This window comes from Buteo buteo, chromosome 5 (genome assembly GCF_964188355.1).
Source record: "Buteo buteo chromosome 5, bButBut1.hap1.1, whole genome shotgun sequence".
Lineage (NCBI taxonomy): Eukaryota > Metazoa > Chordata > Aves > Accipitriformes > Accipitridae > Buteo > Buteo buteo.
In genome coordinates this window covers 31,466,773-31,493,058 of record NC_134175.1, presented here as the reverse complement: position 1 = coordinate 31,493,058, position 26,286 = coordinate 31,466,773, and the positions used below count along the sequence as shown (strand labels likewise).

Genomic DNA, 26,286 nt, shown 5'->3' with positions numbered 1-26,286 from the left:
ACATTTCCCACATAGTGATTACTTCATTAATTGTCCCGCCTTTATCTCCTCCCTTCCCATCCCCCCTAATAATCAGTTCTTTTATCCAGACCAACAAACACACCATAGGAGCTTTGTGGATTCAAAGGATTTGCTTTCGCTTCTGAAAGAGCCGCTATTCTTTGATGATTGGGTAGCGGCAAACTTCAAAGCCATAAATCTTCCCTCTGACTGGCTGGCGGCCCAGCAAAGTCCTTATCAAATTCTTGGAGGTGATCCTGGTGCAGTCAGACAGTCCGCGGAGATCGCGCAGCGCGGGGGGGTGGGACAGGCACAGAGGCGAAGAGATCAGAGGGAAGGAGAGAGGGGGAGAGGGAGAGGGGGAGAGAGAGAGCGACGGAAACTGGGCAGCTCCTCGTCCTCCCCTCGGCGTCCCCATGCCTCGGCCGTACCCCGGCGCCTTCCCCTCGCCCCGGGCACAGTAGCCATGGCCGCGGTGGCCGTCCTCCGGAACGACTCCCTCCAGGCTTTCCTCCAGGTCAGTACCCGCGCCCGGGGGCCGCGGCGGCTCGCGCGGCGCCGCATCCCACCGTCGCGACCCGCGTTGCGCCGGGGGCAGCCGGCGCCCGTCGCCTCCCTCCCGGGGCTTCACCCCGCGGGCGGCCCGGGAGGGGTAGGCAGGGGCTCCCGCGGGGGTGAGGAGGCCGGGGTCGGGCTCCTCGGGCCGGCAACTTCCCCCTCCCGCCAGGAGCCCGGCCGTAACTCCAGGCAGCGTCCCGGGGCGGGGGGGGTGTTGAGGCGCGGGGCGGGGGCTGCCGCCTGCCCGCAGCGGCCGCTTCCCCGGCGCCCCCGGCCCAGGAGAGGCGGTGGGGCCGGTCGCGGGGCGGGGGGGGGACACGACACGCCGGGCCCGTCTTGCCCGCTGGGCGCGCGCTGTTTTCGGAAAGTTTGCCGGCCGTGCGGGGAGCGGCGGGGCGCCTCCGGGCAGGCGGCGGGGGCAGAGGCGCGGAAAGTTTCCCCGCGGGCGGCTCGGCCGCTCCCGCGGGTCGGCGGCGGCGGGCGGCGAGTAACGCGCTCTCCTCCCTCCTTCCCTCCCTCCCTCCCTCCCGCTCCCGCGCAGGACCGCACCCCCAGCGCCTCCCCAGACTTGGCCAAGCACTCGCCCCTGGCTCTTCTGGCCGCCACCTGTAGCCGCATCGGGCAGCCGGGCGCAGCGCCCTCGGATTTCCTGCAGGTCTCCTACGACCCGACGCTGGGATCCCCCTCCAGGATCTTCCACCCGTGGAGCGGCGAGATGCCGGCGCACTCCCCGGGCGGGCTGCCGCCGCCGCACCCCAGCCTGGGGCTGACCCCGCAGAAGAACCACCTGCAGCCCTCCTTCGGCGGGTCGCACGAACTGCCCCTCACCCCCCCGGCGGACCCCTCCTACCCCTACGAGTTTTCCCCCGTCAAGATGCTGCCCTCCTCCATGGCCGCCCTGCCGTCCAGCTGCCCCCCCGCCTACGTCCCCTACGCCGCCCAGGCCGCCCTGCCACCCGGCTACTCCAACCTGCTGCCGCCCGCGCAGCCCTGCCGGCAGCTCTCGCCCAACCCGCCGCCCGAGGACATCCCCTGGTGGAGCATCCAGCAGGCCGGCGCCCCGGGCGGCTGCGGCCACCGCTTCCCCGCGGCCGCGGCGCTGCCGCGGAGCCTGGTGCTGGGCCACTCGGACTTCGCCCAGTACCAGACGCAGATCGCCGCCCTGCTGCAGACCAAGTCTCCCCTGGCGGCCACGGCCAGGAGGTGCCGCCGCTGCCGCTGCCCCAACTGCCAGTCGGCCGCGGGCAGCGCCCCCGAGGCGGAGCCGGGCAAGAAGAAGCAGCACATCTGCCACATCCCCGGCTGCGGCAAGGTGTACGGCAAGACCTCGCACCTGAAGGCGCACCTGCGCTGGCACACGGGCGAGCGGCCCTTCGTCTGCAACTGGCTCTTCTGCGGGAAGAGCTTCACCCGCTCCGACGAGCTGCAGCGGCACCTGCGGACTCACACGGGCGAGAAGCGCTTCGTCTGCCCCGAGTGCGGAAAGCGCTTCATGCGCAGCGACCACCTGGCCAAGCACGTCAAGACCCACCAGAACAAGAAGCTGAAGGCGGCGGCGGACGGCGTCAAGCGGGAGGACGGCCGCGACCTGTGACCGCCGGCCGGCGGGGCGGGACCGGCCCGGGACCGCCGGCGGCCGCCGCACCTGCGGGCCGAGCCGAGCCGCGCCTGCGGCGGGGACCCGGGCTGAGGGCGCTCCGCGGCCGGGGAGAGCGCGGCCGGCTCTCGGACTCGCGTCGGGCCCGGCGAGCGGGGAGCTCGGCTGGGGGCGGCGCCGGGAGGAGCCACGGCCCCCGCGGACCCTCGGGCCCGGGACTGGACGCTCGTAGGGCTCCGGCGCTGCCGCGCAGCCCTCGGCCCGGGACAGGCGTCCTCCCCGCCGCTGCCGCCCCGCGGCGCGGCCGAGGGGGGTAGGCCGCGGCCGTCGGGGCCGGAGCGGGGCCGCCCCGGGGGTCGGGGCCGCCCCGGGGGTCGGGGCCGCCCCGGGGGTCGGGGCCGCCCCGGGGGTCGGGGCCGCCCCGGGGGTCGGGGCCGCCCCGGGGGTCGGGGCTTGCGGGCGCCCGCGGGTGGGGCGGCAGCGTCGGTCCGGCCGTGCCGGGGCCTGGCCGTGCCGGGGCCGGGGCCTGGCCGTGCCGGGGCCCGGCCCCTGGTGCTTTCAGGGGAAAAGACTGAAGTTTTGTGTACAGGTTATTTAATAGTTCTGTTTGAATACAAGTGTCTCCCTCCTCGTCCTCGGCCCCGTGCGGGGCTTCAGCATGAGATGTTTCTGTAAAGCAACCCGCGGCTGCAGCGTGAAATAAACACGTTAACACTGGGGTCACGCAGGGAAGGTCCCGCCGCGTCGGTTTCATTTGATCGTCCCCCGGGCTCTGTCTCCCCAACCCCCGCCCCCTCCCGCAGAGCGCCGGGCCCCTCCGCGCGCGGCCGCCGCCTTCCCGCCATTTCCCGCTGAGGTGGCGGCGGCGGGCCGGGCCCGGCTCCATCGCCGCGGCCAAGGGGAGCTCAGCGCACGGTGACCCGGGAGCTGCTCATGGTAAACACCTTTAAAATCCCCGCCTTCTTCGGACTGATGTTGGCCCGTTGGTTCGGCTTTGGGTGGTTTTTTTTTTTTAAATTGTTGCCGTTATTTTGTTTCCCGCTCATGAAGCCGTGAGAGAAAGGAGAAACCCATGGTGCCAATACTGGGAGTGAACGTACAGGTGAAGTACTACAGACTGGGATATACATTCGAGCAGAGGTGGGCAGTGGTCAAGGCTAGTAATGCCCATTCTCAGAGAGATCCAGGTCACGGGGCCTGCGACAACAAGCCATTCCCAGCCTGAAGCTGTCTGTGGCACAGCACAGCCAAAACGTGCTTTCCATATGTTAACTTCCTGTAAAATTGCAGAATTTAAGGGTGAGACGCTTGTTATCCTCCCAGTGTGACAAAATGGCAGTCACTCTCCCACACAGGGGAAGATACTTGGCACAAAACTGTGTCTAAAAGTACTTGGTAGACAGCGACAGCTTTTAGGGTTCATTATGTCTCATTGGGCATCGCGTAAGTATAAGCTTAGGCATACATTCATTTTGGCAAATTTCTTTTAAAATAATGCCTGGTTTTATTGTAGCGAGTTCCCTATTTCTTTTTTTAACTGAAATTTGTGGAGAACAAGCAAATTAGGAACCTGATTAGTAATCTGCTAAATTTTGCATTTTAACATAGAGAATATGTTATTTGCTCCTTATATTTTTACCAAGTCAGCTTTATTTTCTGGTTACCTAATGAGACGGCCAAATAAAAAGTCCCATCGAAACTTCACTGGGACTAATCTGGAAACATTCAGCCTCAGACAGGTTCCTCTGGTGGCAGTTGTCAAACAAGCTTCGGCACAACCATAATAATAGATACGCTTTGCCATGGACTTCTAAATCAAGAAAAGCAGCAGCTCGGTAAATGTTTGTAATGACAGAACATGTAAAACTGATGTGTTTGTATGTGTGTCAAATACTGCAAAGAATCTATTCTCTCAGGAAATGAGATGAGACAATACCACCAGAACCCTCACATCTGAAATAATGAGAAGTTAATGGATAGTTACCATGGTACAGCTCCTCAACAATATTTTAATGCTTATGATTCTGAATTAATTTCCCACACCATATTCTTAGGGTCAACTTATTAAATTAATAACCAGGCAGTTATATTCTTTACTACTGAAGAGTCTTCTATAACCTGTCCTATTACAGAAAGCCTTGTGAGAAATACGTTTAGCTTCATTAGTTAGTGTCCTTTTGCCAAAGATTTAGGCTCTAGAAGTATGTTGCTGAAGGATATTAAGTAGAAGAAGCCTTTCGTGTTCCAGAATGCAGGAATGCGACAGCAATGCAGGAAATAACTGGTGGACCTGTTCCGGAAGCCCCTAGTCAAAAAAGTCTTTGAGGCAAAAGCACATCCCATTTACTACTGATATAGGATTTAAATGTCATCAGGAATAACATAATGTTTCTGCTTTGTAAAATGTTTTATGGCATACAGTGGGAACCTGCTTGCTTTCTTTGATACTAAGTTACATTAAGAATGTAGTGTTACAGAATTCAGGACTAGTTTAAAAGAGCGTTTGTTTCACTGCATAGTCTTTCAATTCTGTGTTCACATCAGACCTAGTTAAAGTGGACAGTAATGGCAAGTGCTTTGGTTGGTAGCAGTAGAGGGGAAACGACGGTATCCCGGAGTACAAAAGGTCCACTTAGAGGATACAATCACGGACTTGAATGTTGCCACACCGTAATGGCCTTTCACTGCTATGTAAGTGCCAAGATCAAGATGAAGCATTAACGTGAGCTGAAGCAATGTATTAGATGGTTTCTGGCACAGGTATAGCCTGACTAAGAATAGAGAACTGTTCCTATTAGAACAGCTGTAACTAGCAGAAAATAGTGCAATAATCATAGGTGTAATGATTTCTAAGCTGGACCATTATGGAAAGATTTTTCTCCAGTTGGATGACAAACTGAATTTACCCAGCATCTGTGTTGTCTGGTCTAGCCAGGCTATTTTGGGTTCTTACTCATTCCTCAAGACAGACCTTCTACTGAAATACTGAAAGTTCTACCACTCACTTAAGCGTGAGCCTGCAAGTAATTTAGGTTTTGAGCAAAAGACCATAGCCCAGGCAGTGTCAGCACCATGTCAAGGGGGTGGTGGTAACTGATTTAAAAAAAAAAAAAAGCGGCATGCTGTAGCCTATGCACCTTGCATACTATCTGTATAATGACTGCATTTAAAGCATGAAAGTGCACAGGTTAAAAATGTACAGTCAAAATTAGTTAAATACCTGTCATGAGAGAGAGAGAGATGCATTTAAGTAAAAACCCACGATATCAAATGCTAATGAAAATCTTAATCTGTGAGAATAGTAAAAAAAGGGGAGGGGGGCGAAAATTAGGGATTTATGACACAAGGTAAGTAAAAGTAACAGTTTAGAATATAAAAAATATTTAATGAAATATTATTTCTCTCTAAAGCTTTTAAATAGTTCACTGGAAAAAGGAGGGCATATCCATCATAGCTATTTCATATTCATCTCTAAATAGCTAAATCATATGATAGCTTTTCAATTGAAATCGTTAAACTTTTATAGTAATATGGCATTTAAATATACATGTGACCTTTCTGATGTATGGGTAGAGCGTTACAAAAATATATTGCTTACATCTCAAGAATTTATTTCTAGTTGGCAAATTGCACTCTATAATAAAATTAACTTAATTTTGCATTCACAAAATACATTTTACACTTTTAGCTGTTTCCAATCAACTAGAACAGCTGTTCATTTTATAAAATTAAATGATTAATATTATTTTTAATTATACATTTTGAGTACATATGCTGCTCAAGGTCAATTCATTTCTGAATTTAAAATCTTAAATGTCATTGGTATAATAGACACATCATATAAACTAATTCATCTTGTAGTTAATTCAAATTAATCTCTACCAAAACATAGGGATGTGGTTTAAAAACTTGAAATTTGGCATGTTTTCTGTTTTGAAAAATGACTTTTTTACTTGAACAAACTTTTAAGCAGAGAAAATTAAACAAACAAACAAACAAAAACAAACACAAAAACCCCAACATTGTTCTTCAGGTAGTTTTTTTTAACATGTTGTTATTCAAATTATTTTTAGTTAAGGGCCAAATAGAATAAGACTTTCACCCAGGAGAAGGTTGCAGAATTCACCTTGTGGTCCTGACTGACCAGATTCTCACTGCAATAATCCAACAAATTTATAAAGTTATGTTTCATACCTCCTCTACTATTATAGAAAAAAGTAGGATGAAGTTTTTTTAAACTATATTGGGAGACATCCGTCCTAAAGACATCACAGTGTAATTCTTCCTTCCATACTAAATTATAGATGTAATTTTTGAAAGAAATATTTAATCTTAAATTATTTGCAGATTTTGAGATATTGCATTAAATTTTAAAGTAACCACAACTTAACTGTTTCAGTTTATAAATTCTCAGCTATATGTAATACTAGTCTTGAATACTGAAGAAATAGGGAATATAAAATGCTGATGTCTCGAAAATCTTAGACAAAAGATACATTTTACTGTTCAGTGATATTCAAGGATTTTAGCAGACCACTCAATAGTTCATAAATAGGGTAAATTTATATCTCTGTGCAAGTACTTGCACAATTATCGAGACACTTTTAAATGAGCCTGGTAACATTTAATAGATCTTGGCAGCTTACCCCTGTACTGAGTGGTGAGAAACAAAAGTATAATGCTTAGCTTACTGTCAGATCTTATGGTTTGCTATAGAATCTTTTTTTCTCTTTTTTAGTTTCTCCAATTATTTTACACTTTTTATGAGATTCTTGTGAATCCTCTGGTAAAGATGGGGGGTCTGCCGCTCTGGTATGTGATGGAGTCAACTCAAAGACCTCTTAGATTTTCCTGCCAAACTTTTTAAAAATACTTACCAAACAGGCTGCCTAAGTCTTCGAGACTACTGAACTCAAAAGCAAAGCTTTCCTCCAAACGGATTGCCTAGCAGGTGTCTTCAATAACTTTGCATTTAAACAGCATCCAAGCCACCAAGCACCTGGAAGTGTTCACCAACCAGCAAGGCTCCCAATTGTCAGGTAAGTGTTAATGTGCAGCACAGAGAAGAAGGATCCAAGGCCCTGGGCTGATTGAATGAATAGTCTTGATTAGAGAAAATCAGCAGAACTGTGTGTAATTCAAAGGTTCTTCTAAATACGTTTATCCATTTTATTCCCTGTTAATATTTACTCCCAACTGATTTGAAGTCATATAGGTGTTTCATTATGGATAACGAAAAGCAAAGAAAACATGTATTTTGACCTTGTGACTGTGACAAGTCAGTGGGAGATTATGGATGGTGAGATTTGGCCTTTAACCTGGAGGCCATCGATCCTTTTTTCCTTCTCATCATCTCCTAATTTCTTTGTGGTACACATTTACTTAAGTACACACAAAATACCAGCATGTCCCTGACCCAGGTCTGGTGATTACATCACTGCTTAGCCATGTTAACCGGACCCCAACCCGAGCCCGTGTACAAATCCCGTGTGCTCACTGAGAAAGGTTACAGATATCCACTCAAGGGCGTGTAGGTACATAGTAGGGGTCCATCTCCTCTGCAGGTGGCTGTGCGGTGAATCCCATGCTGTGGTGTACTGAAGTTAGTGGCCAGGAACTCTTGAAGAAGTGGCGAGTTTGCACTGAGGTGTGAACTGGGTCGCTATTCGCTGAACAATTTAAGTACATTCTTTAATGGTGCAGAAGCCTTGTACAGAGTCTCTGTATAGGTTCAGATTTCTCTGTTAGTGGTAATAAGGCTAGAATTTCCGTTCATCTAGTTGAACTATCAAAGAAATCATAATAATCCAGTTTATGTCATCTGATCCCCTTTAGCTCTGCCTAAGCAAGGAACAGTTTACCAGTGTAGCAATATTGTACACGAGAAGCCATTTTGTGTGTGCATCAACGTAGCGACCCTTCTCTCCTGCACTTTTGCCTCTCCTCCTCCAGAGTAAAAAAGAAGCTGTACCAGTGAAAGTGCTGTCTTGTCTGTCCTGCTGCATCTACAGTAGAGTCTTCTGCTGGTGCAGATGTCTCAGTTAAGGGTTACGTTTGTTTCTCACCCATGACTGGCACAATTGTGCCTGCAACAGCATGTGGTCAAAACCTGGTTTACCTCACCTTCAAGTGAGCACAGACTTTTTATGCTTTGGATTTAATTGTTCTCTCTAGCCTAACAATATAATGTAACCTTTGCCTTAAGGTAGTAACCTCCACCTAGCTCATCTTAATCTCCCTTCTCTAGGGCATTGGTCACCAGCTTGTGCTGGCCATTGATGCCAATACTGAGCAAGTAACTTACTTTAGGCAACATCATAATTTGCCCTTCCTCTCAACCTGTCCCATCATAAAAAGCAATCTTTTTTACATTTGCAATTTCCTGTTGCCCCTGAATCACAGAGTTTTACCATGACAGTGACTGAGATGTCCTAAACTGAGTATTGTATTACCATAGCATTTAGTATAGAGGAACGATGAACTACCAGGGGGAAAATGGAAAACAAGAAAAACACTTTTTTTTAGGAGATAGTTGTATTTGAAATGAAAAATAATATTCAAATGCCATAAACTGTGATATTTTTCACAAGTTAAGTGTCTCTGTTTACAAATACCCATATCACCAGCTTCATCAGAAACAATAGTGTATGCCTATGTTTTTGTATTTTTAAAAGGTAGGGTTGTCTGCAAAACCAATATATTCCTATTACCTGTAAGACCCTGTTCTTTTAGCACTACTGAGCTGTTTAAACAAAGTTCCGCTACTAATCTATATACTACTCAAAAACATTTTTCATTTTCCTTTTTAACATGAGCCAGCCATCACAGAACACACTTTCAAAACAGGCTCTAATTACAAAGCAGGTTAAAAGAAATTTTATTAGACCAAAGCCCGTATCTTCACTTGGGGTCATATCCCACATGCTTTATTCAGGATCAGATGGTGTGCCTGTGATCTCCACATGCAGATCTCTCATCTGCATGGAAGGGAGATGTCAGTCACGCTGCCACATTCCCCATTATTTTAGACAGCTCTCCACAAGTCTAGGATACACATGCGAAGAAGAGAAAGGAAAATGGGCCCTATTCACTCATTAAAGATTAGTCAGGAAAGATAACACAGCCTGAGAATGTCAGGTGGTCTCAGCTACCGTATGTGAATCCCAAAGGAGCATGGAAATGGCTTCATTTCTTCCCCTTACATCTAAATAATTTGCTTTCCTTCTGACCACGTCTAGTGGTAATGCTTTGCTTTTGTTGAACCCTGCAAAGAACAGCCAAACACTTGCCATCTGCTTATTTTACATGTTATAAAAAATTGCTTGTTCATCTTAGTAGCCTAATATAGGAGGCCCATTCTTCTCAGCATTACCTGATCCTTCAGCAGTGTGGCTCCACTGTCTTCATTCTGTTAATTTGCTCTGAAAGAACTGAAAGAAATAGTTTTAAGCAGGCAAAGATTACACTTCTATATTTTCCAAAATATTAACCAAATCTTCTTATGTGCCTACATGAGACCTAAGGCTATGTCTGAGCTTCTTAATAAAAATGCTTGAATAAATTGTATAATGAAGCTGAGAAGCTGCATGCAAAGTGCTGTAATCAAGGCTATGTTCAGTGCTTGAATAGTTAAGTTAAAGAGACCAGAACTGTGAGCAGTCTTGTTAGGGGAAGCAGGTTCTCTGTAACACTATTTAAACCTGGCCAGAGTAGCTCAGTTAATGCATGTAAACACTGGAACTGTAACTGCTACCCCAATGGGACCTTGAATATACAAAGAACGACACCAAACATGCTCAGCGCATCCTGGCAGTCTACAGGGAAGTGTTTTTTTCTTGTCGGAGGAAGGGCTTGTAAAAGTTTTTCTCACAAGGGGAAAGAAGATGTTCATGGGTCTGAAGATCATTACTCTTCTATCAATCAGGAGGGTGAGGCAGAAGACAAAGCAGCTAGGGAACCTTTCCTTTTCATGGGCCACATTTGCTTACGCTCACAAATATCAACACTAAGAGAGAGTCCTAGTTCTCTTCTCGACCCCCTGAATGCAGAAGGGAGACACAAGGCCCCAAAATTTTTAGAAGCCTTTAGCTGATTCACTTCCCCCAGTTTCCTCACACAACTCACGAGTTTGTGGTACAGCCCCAAAGTTCTCTGTAGGGTGTTCCAGTATGCAGCTGTTGCGTTGCCTTCATGGGGCTTGCTGTCTCCCCTGTCCCAAAAAAACCAAATCATTGTGCACAGTTATGCTATTTTGAAATAGCTCAGTACGCATGAAGAAGAAAGTTTCCTAAGCTAATACAGTGATTGCAGAGTACTGAAATCACTGAGACTTAAATGTGGGAATTACCTTCTAGTTTTACCATTCAATTATTTTTCTCATTAGAACCCCAGTTTTAATCAGCTAAGAAATATTAAACATTAAACAGCCAGTAAAGCAGAATAGTATGTTACATTAAAGTAATTCTTTATAAAGTGCCTAAGTACATTAGAACCTCATTTGTCTTTTTATTATATGCATTCATTCATCCTAGACTTAATTTAAAATAGGTGTCAAGTATCAGCTATAATGCTCAGATCTGGATTCTGATCTAGATGTTAGAACGTCCGCCACTTACTGAGCATGTTCAAGAAAGAGGAAGGAGGAGGGTAAGTTTAGGCCTGTTTTTAATAAGCTACAGCAATTAGATATTTTGAATACTCAGAACGATGTATTAGAATTACACAATTATTTGGTTTGTTCGGTTGCTTTTCAATACACTTGAGAACCAGCTCTTAATTAAGATACACACACTATCAAAGATTGAAAACTTAGATGGTGGTAAAAACAATTAGAATGATGATGTAGGCTTAGATTCCCCGTGGTTTTTGTGTGGATCTGCAAGACAGCGTGGAGTATAGGCACGTGGAATTTGCCTTCTTTGCACAAGGTCCAGAAACAGCTGCAGTACAGAAACAGCTGCAGAAGGTTCAGAAACAGCTGCGTGCCCTACAGGGACATGAGCCACCCTGGAGCAGGTGGGGTGCTCTGGGACATGGTTCTGTTTTCCCTGAGCCAGTTGGGTGCTCTGACAACAAGAGCTTTACCTTTCAAGGGAACTGCTGCAGTCATCCATTGCCTTTGGATAAGGAGTTGTTCCTCTCTGTACAATTCCTTCTGGGGAGCAATAGTCTAGGGGTGCTGCAGTCCTTGTCCTGCTCCCACGGCCAGACTGTTAAATCCCAGCAGAGCCTCTACCTGTGGAGCATATGCCAATTATGTGCTAATTATTTCTTATTTCTCTTTAGAAAACATTCCTTCCTATTTAAAAGGTATAAGAGGAAAGCACAGCATACAACAAAGCACATTTTATAAAATAGAATAAGATAAATGATCCAACCAAGATTACCTCCAGTTATAGGCATGCCTCACCCCTTTAAAACTAATAGACTATGTAATATACCATCCTTAATATGTACTGAATGTATTGCTCTTGATCTCAAAAGCAGTAAGAGCAGTCTCTCATGAAATCTTGCTGCAGAAATGACTGTTCCTACCATCTCGATGCCACATGAAAAACCTTAATCAAAGCAACCTAACCTCTTGACTTGCTGCTGATTCCACAGCACTTTTTAATAGTGATATCACTTTTATCTATCATCATTTATTCAAAAAGGTAAATCAAAAGCATAAAATAGTCTCATCTGATTTTTTGCCTGCAGATGTCCTTCTTGTTGGTTAAGCCATAAAGTCTTACATCAGTCAGAGACAAACTAAGTGGCCAACCTGACTTCCTGTTCTCCTTTTCCATGTACAGAAGTTTCTTATGCACACGTTACCATCCAGTATAAAAATTAGAATTTTTAAAAAGAAAAGAATTGTCTTCAGCAGCTCAGCTGACACAAAGGAATACTTGTTTTTAGAAAGGTGCAACATTTTTTTAATTGCTGATCAGAAAGCCAATCCTCTATTAATCCTAACCAAGTAATCTGAATGCATCACTAATGCCCGTTAGTGCAAGATGCTTTTAGAGCTATATTAATGATGAATAAGACCAAGGGTTTTTACAATTTGAATTCTACAAATAAATTCTAACATCTGTGTGTGCAAAGTCACACTTTTCTCACATTTTTACTTTTATCAAACTTACTTGCCTTTAAAATGAGTCATTAGGAAATCGCTTTGAACTAGATTGCAATAAGCAACACTTCAGCTGAAAACATTCACAAAAAGATTGGGTCAGCCCTAAAGATCTGCCCAGGGATGGGTGGCATGTTAGTTAACAAACACAGCTAATGCCTTAAGTTTTTGTGGCCTGTGGCAACAGAACAGTGTAGTTAGGAGCACATCTTGCCACCTTCAGCTCTCAGGCCTCGGTGATTAGGTTCTTGTTAACACCTCTCCGCCAAGATGCGGCTTTTTCCAACTTCTTAGGAGGGCTCTGATTCATGCCTCTGGGGTCAGAGTATTTTACATGTCCCACTGTAATGCTCTCAGGAAAGACCTAACCGTATCCCAGCTACATCTGTTTAAAATCATTTCAGTGCCTTTGGGGTCGCGTGTGTGCAAGACCTTAAGGAAGCTGCAGAACTGCACATGCCCCAGGAGCCGACCAAATAATCATTAGAGTCACAGAACGCAGGAAGAGTCCCTGCTACACGTGGCTTCCTTTGGCAAGCAGGAACGGAGAAGCTTGAAATGGTTTTCTCAGGGGAAACGGTAAACATAATGGAGATGCATAACTATCATGAGCCAGACTAAAGGTCTGTTTAACCTAGGAGCCTGTTTTCCAGTAACAGATGCTTAAGGAAAGTGGATTAAAAACAAGGCATATATAGAACAGACATTCCCCTTGGCATGGCCTCTCAGCTTCTGGGGAACAGTGCTTCAGAAACTTCCTGAGCTGGAATCGCATTTCGTTTGTTGTGTTTAATAGTGGCAGATAGGCCGATCCATCACAGATTTCTCTCATCCCTTTATGGCTGGATTTACGCTCTGTGTGTCCGCAACGTCTTTTGATAGTCGTTTGTGCGGCTGGATTATATCCTCTCTGAAAAGAAAGAGCACGATGGCTTCATAACCGCTCCAGTTTCCCCTGGACGCCCCTTAACACCGAGGGATCGCGCCGAGCGGTGCCCTTTCCCGCTCTCCAGGCCATTCCCAACCGGCACGGGCTCGCGCAGCCGCCCGGCGCTGCCGCGGGCTACAGCGGCTCCCGGGCCTCGGCTCCGAGGCCTCGCCTCAGCCCCCAGCCCGGCCCCTCCCGCCCGCAGCAGCCGCGGCGGGGCACCCCTCCCCGCGCCGGCCGGCGGCAGCCGCGCCCCCGCAGCAGGAGGTCTCCGCCACCGGCGGGACGGCGGCAGGTGCCGGCCGCCAGCGCAGCCCCGGCCCGCGGGGCCCTGCGCCTGGGGGCGCCGCCCGCCTTCCTCCGGGGCCCGGGCCGCCGTGACACGGCCGCGCCTTACCCCCCCCCCCCTCAGGTGAGAGGCGGGTACCTGAGGTATCGCTCTCCCGCCGTGGGACGGTGTCAGGGCGGCGGTCGCGCTGCCGCTGGAGCGCGGGGGGCGCCGTTCCCTCGGGTGGGCGCCGTTCCCTCGGGTGGGCTCGCCCTGTTCTGAGGGTGCCGTTCTGCTCTGGGACGGATGGTGGCTGTGGGGACTTGAGAAAATAAACCTGACAGGAATGTTAGGCGTATTTCAGATCTTTTTGCAGCAAATTGAAACTCATGTCACAGAACCGTAGGTCCAAGCCTCTCAAAGTTTTGTTGGTTTGTTTTTTTTTAAAAAAAAGTCATTTGGTAGCAAGACTTCTAGCTTTTATTTCTGTACCATGGCTTGTTTGTCTTTCACTGCAGTGGTGTAAGCTCTGGCGTTGTTTTAGTTTGTTGTTTCTGAAGGTCAGGCATGTATGCACCCGCATTGCCATTCAGAGCTGTGTTCCTCACAGCTTGTCCCTGGGCTGTAAAATGTCACCATAGGCTGAAGCATGGGATGTGAAGTCCACAGAATCTTTTCTCCTGTTAGTGGAAAACTTTGGAGTTAAAGGAATGAGTTAAAATATATGGGTTTACTGCTTTCCAAACCTTTTTATGTGCCTGTGTAACATGAAAGCTGATTTTAATTTAAAGAATAAAATGTGTTTTGACAAGCAGATAGTCCTGACTTTTATCTTGTCCCTTTATTGCATTGTACAAAAAGATGAAAATGGTTAAGATGTTAATATCTGAAAGGTGATAGCCCTTCTGATACTTTATTTCTCTCTCAGGATAAATTTCCTAACATGTTTTTATGATCTTACGGATATATTCCCAAGACAACATGCAAAATCTGGCGAGTTTCCTGTATGCTTCAGGTGACAGGTGTTTGTCACAAGAGATGTGGTTCAACATTTGGAGTCTGCGCTACTTAGGCCAGGTGAGGTAGTGACTGCTCTCTTTTTTCTTCCCTTTTTCTGCCTGAGCTGTTTGTTCCTACTCTTGAACCAGCCCCTGCAATGTGTCTTTGAAGCAGATCCAGCTGGTAGGAGTCAACTGAAAAATAACCTACCTGGAGGAGCAGGGGGAAGTACTGGATCTTATCAGTTCCCAGGGTACAAAAAGTAACAGCAGGTGAGAACAGGGCAACGGTAAGAGCGGCAGCCATGTGGCAGTGCTGCCCATTCTTGGGGCTCTGGGAGACACCTAGTATGTGGAGTAACTCTTAACTATAGGCATAGTTACAGGCACCCATAGGGAAATCTGCTAATCGCCTATGCTGCACTGCTGTCGTTGTTTCAGTGGCCTTTTCCATCTGTTGTCGGAAGAGTAAGTAGGATTGCATCTGGGGTGTCAATGAGATGTCTGAGTTTCGGCCACTTCCTCGGGTGGTAGTACTGTTATCTGCCTGTCATTTTACTCCACTGAAATACACACATTACTGAAGAAACTTGCTACTCAAGACCTCTTTCTGCTCCTAATTAAGTCAAAGGAAAAACTTTCTCTGACTTTTAAGGGAGCAGGGTCTGGCCCTGCAATGGAATTCAAACATAAAACATAGTGCTTCCCTGACAGCTGTGTGCCTTCTGTGAAGAGAGGCCAAAACCCAGCAACAAAATACGGCTCACTTTGGCTGCTTCAAAGTGAGATAGTGGCAAAGAGAAAACGTTTATAAATGCCAGTGCTGGCAAGGAGGGCAGAGAGACATTGGTCTGTTGCCTTCAAGGACGCACAGCTACTGCATGTTGAGGAATTCTGCTTTTTGCTATTGAGCTTCATGTTGAGGAATTCTGCTTTTTGTGACTGAGCTTCTGATCTCTATGCTATAGGAAAATGTATGTATCCTTAAGACCGACCACAAAATAGATAGTTTTATTTTTGACCCAGAGAAGTTGCAGATCTTTTTGTTGAATGTTCTTAATATTTTTTTTTGGCATATGGCTCCTGTGTCATAGGCCCTTTCAGCCTAAGATTAAAGGAAAACCAGCTGATTCTGTTTATAGGAGCCTTCAGATAACTCTACTAGATTTTATAGTAGATATGGTCGCCAAACTTGTTTAAAAATTATTTCTTTATGTTTTATTTTATTTCTCAGGTTTTTGGAATGCCAGAAGTGATCAGTCCAGATGTATTTTATTATGAGATATCTGTGACTACAGATAACATGGGTTTTTTTGCTAAGTAAAGAGTTTCTAATTTTCAAGTGTTTTCTTAAAACAGTGGAAAGTGTGTTTGTTACTAAGCTAATTATGAGAGCATAAGTAGCATAATTTAATATCTAATATTTTTATTTTGAATTTTTTTCAGGTTTTTAAGAAAGATTAATAATATTTGTATCTTGTCTTCTGTGTGGCCAGGCAGGCCCTGATTAAAACCAATAACGGCATTGTAGCGTAGTCTCTGGTTTTACAGTGTAGATTGTGTAGTTGACATGTCCACTTTCTGAAAAATTGCTCTGACAAGAGTACCCTCCTTGAGATATCTATCATGAGAACACGGGTGTTCCCTCTTATGTCCCAAATGAAAAATGAAATCTTTTCAACACCTGCTTCCAACACCTCTTTCCCATGTTAAATGTATAACTATGAACACTATACTTCAGATTTTAAAATTATTTTGCACTATTTTTTCATGTCAAACTATGCAGTTATGTATAACATATATTTTAAATATTTATTGTTTAACATAAAATATTTGTGTCAGGTTTCTTCCATTCACTGATCTCTAAAGTTTAAAATAGTTTCTTTGTGGTTGTTCATAAAATTAAATACTTTTTAATTAAGAAAATTATCCCTATATCTACCTAAGGATATTTTAGGAAAGAAAAAAAGCCCCACCTACCTCAGAAGTTTGACACATATTAGATACTCAGTAGTACACATAGCTTGTCCTCTATACAGTCATCACGTACAGCAAACCAATCAAGATTAGAGACTGCAGTTAGAAATACCATTTAAATTTTGCTTAAATTACATTTTACTGTCATTACATAAAACCAGCATGAGCATATACTCTCAGAATTACACAACACCAGCCTTGTAAGCTCCTGTAAATTGTATTTACCAACTCTAGTCTGTAGAAATGTGTGTGTATATGCTCACAAAAACATGTATGTATCTTATTCTAAAAGTTTTAAACAAAGATTTTGTATTGGTAGCAATGCACAGCAAAAATCCTCATAGAACAGCTAACGCTGTTAAGAATAAAATCACACATTAATGTTTCCGATATGTTTTATAGGATGATGTCTTAGCATGTCAGTACTGGGGTGGTAGTTCAGTTTTTTACTAACTTTACACTTGTCATACTGTCCTGGTTTCGGCTGGGATAGAGTTAACTGTCTTCCTAGTAGCTGGTATGGTGCTATGTTTTGAGTTCAGTATGTGAAGAATGTTGATAACACTGATGTTTTCAGTTGTTGCTAAGTAGTATTTAGACTAAATCAAGGATTTTTCAGCTTCTCATGCCCAGCCAGTGAGAAAGCTGGAAGGGCACAAGAAGTTGGCACAGGACAGAGCCAGGGCAGCTGACCCAAACTGGCCAACGGTGTATTCCATACCATGGGACATCCCATCCAGTATAGGAACTGGGAAGTGGGGTCGGGGAATCCCCGGTCGGGGACTGGCTGGGTGTCGGTCGGCGGGTGGTGAGCAATTGCACTGCGCATCATTTGTACATTCCAATCCTTTCATTATTGCTGTTGTCATTTTCTTAGTGTTATCATGATCGTTATTAGTTTCTTCTTTTCTGTTCTACTAAACTGTTCTTATCTCAACCCACGGGTTTTGCTTCGTTTCCCGATTTTCTCCCCCATCCCACTGGGTGGGGGGAGAGTGAATGAGTGGCTGCGTGGTGCTTATTTGCTGGCTGGGGTTAAACCACAACAGTCCATTTTGGCACCCAATGTGGCATGTTATGGTAAACTAATTAAAAATGAAAAAATACAAATTGCAAAAAAAAAAAGTTTTATATGTAAAAATTGAGCTAAATGTACTGTGCCTGCTGTTTAGATGAACTCACTCTACAGACATCTGTAACAGACAAGGCAAGAAAAGAAAGACACATCTTCATGCCAAAAGTTTTTAGAAAGCCTTTGTTGTACAAAGCCCGTAAGAAGAAATCAGATATACTGATCTGGGAAAGTCTGGTCATGGATGAAGGGGCTTTGGTAATGGCCACTACAACTACCATTTATTTGTAAATGTTTTTCCCCTCTTAAGTTATTTAAATGAGTTTTTCATATAGTAGTATGCAGCAATATGTTATATTTGAAGTAAAAATGTTCCTGCTTTAGGTTTTGGTAATTTATGCCTAATAGCTAGAGCATATAACATTAATTGTTTTATTTGTTTACTGTGATTTGCAGGGATATTACTCTATGACAAGGTTACATTGACGTATCATTTCATGCATCAGCAGTTCTTCTATTGCACTTATTTGATCAAGCCTAGTGGATAAAAGAGGAGCAATCCACCCAGTGGACCAGATTAGAATTATAATAAAAAATGCGCATTCTGAAGGGCAAAGTAGGTTAAGTATGGTACTTACTGCACTGGGCATCATTTTTGTGATATGTCAAATGTTAAGCTTTTTTCATAAATATTTGTTCAAGCTTCTGCATTCAAATTTTGTATTTTGATTTTTTTGTAGTTATGTAAGTGATGCTGTAGCTACAGTTGAGGAAAAAAGTAGGGGTTTGTACCTATTGGAGGCTTTTTTAGTTTAGATACTTGTGAAAGTGCTTTTTCATTTGAATTCACAGTAATTTCTGGGTGTGTCTCTTCTGTACAACTCTAGATACTGCTGTTGATCATGCTGAAGAACTTCACCATTTTGCAGTCATAAAATGTCAAACAACCCTTCCTAGTTACTTGGTTTGGGATCTGCTAGACAAAGAAAAAGGCACTGCATGGCCTACAGCTTCACTCTGTTTCTAAAGCTATTTGTTCCCACTTGCTCTCCTTGAATGCCAACAGTGCTCAGTGAATCAGGAGGGGCTGTATACTGTCTGTTCTCTCCCAGGTGAGGTTTAAACTGCTGTTATCCAAGGGATGGGCCAAGGTACCTGTCTCATGCAAGGTGTGAAATAACTGTTGTAGGCTTAAACATGATTTTAAGATGTAGTAAATATGATCTTCAAATGGCTCTAGGATAAGATATGTGGAAGTTATAACATAGAAGCTTAATTTTTTGTTTCTCTAATGAAAAAGAGCATACATTAGACACATTTAAAAAATCTGGTTTTATGATCTGCTAGTACTACATAATCAGCCTGTACTGATGAAGGTTTGCTAACAGTGGAAAATCAATAATTACAAATTCTAGCACCTCATAAATGCTAAAGAGCACAACAGTAGCATTCATGTGGTTTGCTTACTAAGGAATCCACAGAGAAATTCATTTAAGCACACGTTTAAATTTTAGTGTTGTCAATAGGACATAAGAATGTGCTGTGGTTGTTTATATAATTGGGCAAAGCATGAGCACGTATATCAGTGCTTTGCTAGATAGATCACTTCTCATAGGGATGGAGACCCCAGGGAATAAGCCCACCTCAAGAGCTTGTAGAAAACACTGGGAAAGTCCTGGTTAGTTTGCTTTTGTTTGTTGGATTTTTTTCTTTGAGTTAGCAATTAATTCATATCAACTTAATGTCTTCAGTAACTGAAGCTAAATAAAAACATGCTGTCCCAAGATTAAAAAAAAAAGTGTTCTATTTTTTTTGATGTTGTGTGTCAATTTGGACAAATTCTGGTAGTCTACTGTAAAAAAAAACAAACCAAAAAACAAAAAACACCACAATTTTTTGTTTTGTTTTTAATTTTCTACTAGGTACAATTGTTTAAAAAGGACAGAGACCAATAACGTAAGCATCAGCTTACTCCAGAACTTATATATACACCTCCCTTGTGGCAATAGATTAATTTTATTTCTTAGATATTCTGTTGAATGATGTTTTAAATTCCATTGCTGTGAATATTCATGCAGTAGATGAGATGATGCCAAAGTTTCAGTTTGTATCTTTGTGTGGATTTGTGTTGAAATTGCTGAAATTTTTCACTGCCTCAGGAATTTGGTAATACCATGAATAGAAAATTAATGTTTTTTGAAGTTACTGTTTCTATTTTGTGAGTAAACAGATAGGCAAAGTGAAAAATTATGTTTTGGGGGGCCAAAAGGTAACTTATTTAACAATTGCTAACTTTTAAAACAATAATTGCTTTAAAATGCTTGTTACTTAATCAGGGAAATCTAAGTAAGCATGGGGTTGAGCAATTTGGTAGTGCGTTTGAAGTGGAACTTTTAAAAAGATCACCATACAGCTTCAGGTTAAAGAATTCTAGAGTTGAGGAACAAAATTTGCACCAGGTGAACCAAAATGTGAAACAGCTGTTTTGTATTTGCTTTTCAGAAGTGGCTATTGAATCAATTCAAGCAGTACCACGGTAAGAAGATGTCTTTGGTTTTGCAGCTGATCTATTACATGCTTTTTTAAGCAATTAGAGCTCAATAATGCAATCATTTGTCACTCAATTAATTTTGAAAGACTGGAAATACATGGATGAACTCTTTAACCTGTGGTTCACTTGGCACCATTGTTATTTAGATCAAATAAAAAAATATTATTAGTATTGGGTAAGCTACGTTGTAGAAACTGAGTATCTTCATGTTCTGTGACTTGTCATTTAATTTTTTAAATATTTTTATTATTACTATAGATAAACATATGGATAAATGTAACATGTTTTTGGTTTGTATAGAATATGTAAACTCATTACAATTAGAAACAATAACTGAAAAAAATATTGTAAAAATGTCTCTCCAGGGTTGATTCTGTGCCCTGACGTCAACAGAAACTTTATCAAGGGCATTAGTCTGTGCAGGCTTCTGCCCTATATTATCTTAACAGCTTTGAAAACACTGAAGCTGAAGTTCTTATAAGGCTAAGAGAAAACTATGGGCATGCCAAAATAAACCAGATCCTATACTTTTTTTTTATACTTCTAATCTTGAAGTCATGATACCCTGTTATTTCAGTGCATTAGAATGATGCTTCATGACCAGATTCTGCTCCTACCTGGGAGAGGCAGTGTAAAAGCAATTTCGATATGGAAAGTGTACTGAGACCTAATTTCTAGAATTTCTGCACTGAACTTGTACACACAGCAAATGCTGACTCAGATTTTTGTATTTTTGACAAGAGATGTATGAACTGTGGAATAATATATGTCTTGAGACTTTTGGAGGTCATCTGGCCCAATGCCCTACTCAAAGCAGGGCCAGCTTCTGTTGCTCAGGGCTTCATCCAGTGAAGAAACAAATATCTCCAAGAATGGAGATTTCATAGCCTCACTGAGCAGACTATTACAGTGTTTGACTACCCTCATAATGAAGTTGTGTGGGTTTTTTTCCCTGATGTCTAACCTAAATATCTAATTAACTGAAATATGTGTCTTCTTGCCTCAGATAATCTGAAAGCTTCGTATTTTTCACCCTCTTGGTCTGTGACTCTCTTAAAAATTGTATTTTGCATTTGTAGGTTTTATTTGTAAAATTCACCTGGAGTTGCCAGACTGGCAACTTATTTGTGCTAATGTAAATTTGGCATAATGCTAAGGACTTCAGGGGTGTACATCTAGATTTATTCTGATATAATGCTAGTCAGACATGTGATTTTCTGCCACATCTTGCATGGAAGCCTTTTCTTTCTGCAGAGAGAGTTAAGTCATAATTCTGTGTATGTACATGCATAAATACTTAAAAAGTAGGAATACTAGCTCTAGTAAGGTAGAATAAAAAGAAGTTATTCTTTATCATTCAGCTCTGGTACAAGATTATTTGACTGTAGTGTGTATACTAGGTTACCACATTCCAGTATTAAGTGGTTATTTCATTACCTCTGTACTTTTGCTGAAGTTTAAAATAGTTTACTTGGTCAAGGAACTTCTGTATCCCTTAAGACTATAGGCCTACTGTTACTTATTACATTTGTATGCCTTTCTAGGTGGATTATCTTGAAAAGAATACTTGCTCTAGACAAGCATGTTCTGGACTAAAAAAATAGAATTTGCCTGCAGTGTTATGTGAAACTATGTACAGTTTACTAAAATTGTGACACATAATGACTACTGCCTTTCTGTTCATGAGGCCTGCAACCTCGCACTGCTCAAGAGTTCCCCAGCTTAAGTTTGCTGGGTATCGCATTAAACATGTAACAGAGCAGCACCAGGAACATACCCAGGAAAAGGCGTACCTCTGGTCTTACTGCTTTCTCCCGTATGAAGGCAAAGTAGCAGCAGCTCCCAGCTCTGCTTGGGGCTGCGTGTGGTACTAAAAGAGACTGATAACTACTCAGGCAATACCTCTTCTGGACATAAATGGCAATTCAAATGTTTGTGCCATTTGGAAGTAGTATACACTTCTGGAGTGGGCACCATTATGCAGAAACTCTGAGGGTGTTTATTGAACTCTATTTAAAGAAACTTGTTTCTGTCCTGTCCCTATACTATAATGGACTTTTAGAATTGTTGGTTTGGATTTGAAAGATGAAGGCAAACCTTGTAAAACACTAGATAAATACACTCTGAGTTGTGTGGCTGTGGCATGAACTACATTTGAATCTTCTGTCTCTGGGTTTATTTTTTTGGAGTACTATTTTCAGCATGATTATAATCAACAACGTAAATACTGTGTGATTTGATCATGCTGATGGTGATTTGGTGTTTGTGGAAGCTACTGATAATACTGATGTATTTATAAGACTTTCAATGACAAATAATTGAGGGGATTTGAAGGTTCAATAAGCAGAAATAAGCTTTCCTTATGCTTTAACATAGTTACTTCATACACTCACTGTTTAGAGCAGTTTCAGTTGCTTAAATATGTTTTCAGTGTCATTCTCAAAGAACCATTAAAAAGGGGAGGCAAATATCTGTGAGTTCTAAACAAAAAAGTTCAAGGAAGTGAACAGAACTGCTGAGAGATGAAGACTCAATAAATATGATTTCTACTGTTGCCATCATTTAATATGTGTCAAAGAACAGAATGATGCTGTTGACCCCAGATTGGTACTCACTGTCTGGGAGCTTTCTGTGTCACAAATTATATTTAAGTAAAAAATAAACATGAAAAAGAACCTTTTCTTGGGACTCATATTCACATCACAACCTTTTTTTTTGCCATGGTACAGACTGGAAGCTCACTAGCTTTGTTCAGCAAAAGCTGAAAAATACTGTATTTTTATTGGAATATTATTATAATTTTGGAGGAAAGTGTATCTTGTTTTCTCTGTGTGGAAAATCATTGATTTTTAGTGTAAGGCAGTTTAGGATTTGGACCACAAGTGGTAAGCAATGGTGTCTCCCCTGCAAAACAAATCTCTAAATTATCATTGAAAAGCAGATCTGATTTCATCCCTTTCTGTACTTTTGATTAACAAGTACTATGTAAATATTACCAGGAAGGTTTTTTAATAGCTGTTAAATCCTCTGAACAATTTAGGTAGTATCAGTTCTTTTAATGGTTGGCCAGTGGGAGGTCTGTCAACAGGAGGTGGCTGATGGCCATTAGGAGGACATGCTCAGCAAGAAATCTTGCCACACTGACCTCTGTGGCTCCTCCCTTCACCTGTTCATGACCATGGTCTTGAACTGCAGGTTGGCAAGATGTGCAGGGAACTATATATTTTCTATCCTAGCTTGTCTTCCTGATACACGGTAGATGTCCCAACGAGACTGGTGGCACAGATGAGGCAGCTGCAGTCAGCATGATCTGCCATTGCCTAGGGTGAATACAAACAGAGGGGAGAAAAACGGCATCTCAGGCAGCCAGGGAAAACAAGGTTTGAGCTGCATGGTTTTGTCTGCTGGACATAACTTAAAAATAAACATATTCTAAAATTTGGAGCTATTGTAAAACATTATTTTTTGTCAGTGAACCCAGCTTTGATCTGGGTTGCCTTGAAATTAATTGCAAAGAAAAAATTCATTATTCATCATACTCCTGGAAAAGCTTGGATAATAGAAGGCTTGTTAAAATGTGAGATAAAACTTTTTCTTTGTGGAAGGCAGGAAAGGAGAAACGTAGCAAGCTAAATGACTGTTCCTTTCTGATACTTTATAAATGAGGAATTTTCAGCTTCAAGGGTGAGTTACTAATGCATCATATTATGTCTAGAACTACTTTGGCTTTCATGTGTGTTCAGTTTTCAACCAACCCATTTTTCTGTAGAGAATTAATATTTAGTATAGGGCTGTCACAGGATATGTTATTTTGCTGTGGCTGTAAAACCTCCTTAGACATCAATTTGGTGAATAATGATGCAACTTTTAGTATCTCTCTTATTTATATGCTTGTTTATTTCTTTGTAATATATATATGGGATGTTTCATCCAGAAGTGTGAAATATAAGAATTCATCCAGCATTCTTCCTCAGATGATATAAGAAAATACAGGTACAATTTGTATTTACTTAGTTACCTATGGTTTGTGGGTGCAACTGTTCAACTGAGATACTTGGTTGATTTACAGTAGTTGTGGTTGTGCAGCTCAGTTGTGCAAAAGAATTTTTTTCCCCCTCAGGTCTGAATATGCTGCCTTGGCACCTGTTTTTATCTGGCTTTATGGAGAAAGTTTCACCCATGGGATGAGTGCTTATCTCAGTAAAGCATTTGCCTGTAAACATACTTCAGACTATGGGAACTGTGTTTTTTAGTTCTGTTATTTCCTGAATATAGCTCTGTAGAGAGTAGTCTTTTATGTAGTAACAAAAAGAAAACATTTGGCTTTTACCAGTGTGTTACAGACCTCATAAATACATAATACTAGCTAGATTGGCATGGAACTAACACTTGATGGCAGACACGCCACAGAATAATTGCTCCAAAATGAAGTTTGTACTTTCTGAAGCTGGAGAGTCTGAAATTCTGGTTGCATCAATAACTGTGTGTAGCAGACAAGAAGATTTGGCCAGTGTAATGAAATTCTACAGAGTTGTTCAGTGAAAATTTTATTTTATATCTCAACAGACATTAGAAATAGATTACTTTTTTTTTAGGTGATACAATGATCAGTTATTAAAACCTATTACTTGTATCTAGAAATCAAAAATCAAGGAAGTTGGACATGAATATTTGAAGTGAAGTATACTCTGAATTATTGTTAATTCTCCATGCAAATACCTTTTGTAGAGTTTTCTTTTCCATTTTTTTCAAATTTTTCCTTTTTGGCATTAATGATAAATAAATAGCCACTATTGGAAAGGGTTAGATGCCCAAGGAAGGATGCCTGTAATTCAACATGATGAGCTGAGAAGCCTCCTAAGCCAGTAAATTGGAAATAAGGAGTTTAAGTCTCCTCAGAAGAGTTTCCATCCTGACCCTTTTTGAAGAGTTAGGCACAGAGGAAAAGACAGAGCAAGAATGCTGTTCTCCCTTTTCCTGAAATCTGAGTAGCTGCACATTCTGAGTTTTTCTGAAACTCAGTTCCTTTTGCCTGCAGGGATTTAAATCTCAATTCCCACTCCCCAGGGAAAAAAAAATTACCAAATTGTACGCCATTACGGATAGGGGCTATCCATAGGGGGATGGGGGGACATTTTTGCTGAAATTATTCCTTTTCCCATGATATTATTAAATATTCATCAAGGCAGCAAGGAAAGAACAAGTGTGAGAATGACTCCTGTGACAGCATTTTAGTTTTGTAATGAGCTAAAGATATAGGCAAGGTGTGAGGACAGAGGTAATGTCTTTTGTTGGACCAATTTGCATAACTGAGGAAAAGTGGATAAATACTGGACACAGAAGCACTTCTTCAGGTCTAATATTGAAACAGAAGACTTCAAAGCTAAGTATAAGTTAAGACTAAGGTGGTCTGAGTTTAAATTGATATCTATAGTTAGACTGCAAGAGAAAAGATAGTTGGTACTTTCAAATAGAAGGGATATTAATTAAGGGGATGGACGGGAGGAGTAAGGTGGTTATCTCTTAAGGAAAATGCATCAGATTCTTCCTCCTAATTCCACCCAATCTTGTTCTTGCATACTCCTCTCTCAGCATATGTACCCTCTTCTGATTTTCTTCCTTCCTGTATGCCTTCCCTTATTTGTATGGACCTCTACACACATGTGCAGGCTTGTACAAAACCACATATTTTACTACTTTCCTACTCCCTTCACAGCTGGGTAGACCTAAAATACACAGTACTGACTCATTGCCTTGACTTTGCTTAGTTTTTCTTACCTGAAACACCATTGGGTATTTTTCACCTAAAGTAAAGATGTCAATTCTCTCCTTTAATCTGTGTAACTCATTGTTACACTGGAACTGCAACTGATATTTCCATAAAGACGCTCTGGTCTGCATCAGTTCTTTGACTTTTTCATATAATATAAATTTTTACATTTTCTTTACTTTTTTTTTCCTTGCCACTGTATTTTTGATGCCTACTTTTACAAAAATTTCTTTGCAACTGAATCTTATGGGACAAAGCTGGTAAAATTAATATTGCCGAGACTAAGTTGAGCCCAGTAATGTGATTCTGTTTGTAGCCTAAGAGTGATTTCTAAACTCAAAAACTTAATCATTGATGAACACATTTATTCAGCTTTTTGTCGTATGTGTCAACAGGAAGATTGCATTTAAAATCAGATGGGTGTGTAGATAAGGGAGGTTTAGACAGCTA

At 42.7% G+C, this 26,286-nt stretch overlaps 1 protein-coding gene across 1 annotated transcript; it reads left to right on the top strand.

Annotated features, from left to right (window-relative positions):
* Nucleotides 1-294: 294 nt before the first annotated feature.
* SP5 (Sp5 transcription factor) lies at nt 295-2,152 on the top strand. Its single transcript, XM_075029308.1, has 2 exons — nt 295-517; nt 1,100-2,152. The coding sequence occupies exons 1-2, from the start codon at nt 467-469 to the stop codon at nt 2,150-2,152; spliced, it is 1,104 nt and encodes a 367-aa protein (XP_074885409.1). The 5' UTR covers nt 295-466.
* Nucleotides 2,153-26,286: the final 24,134 nt, after the last annotated feature.

What these genes read in the sequence shown, in the direction of transcription:
- SP5 (XM_075029308.1), top strand. Translation starts at nt 467, where the DNA reads ATGGCCGCGGTGGCCGTCCTCCGGAACGACTCCCTCCAGGCTTTCCTC. An exon ending in CCCTCCAGGCTTTCCTCCAG is followed by an intron (nt 518 to 1,099) that starts GTCAGTACCCGC and finishes GCTCCCGCGCAG; the next exon opens with GACCGCACCCCCAGCGCCTC.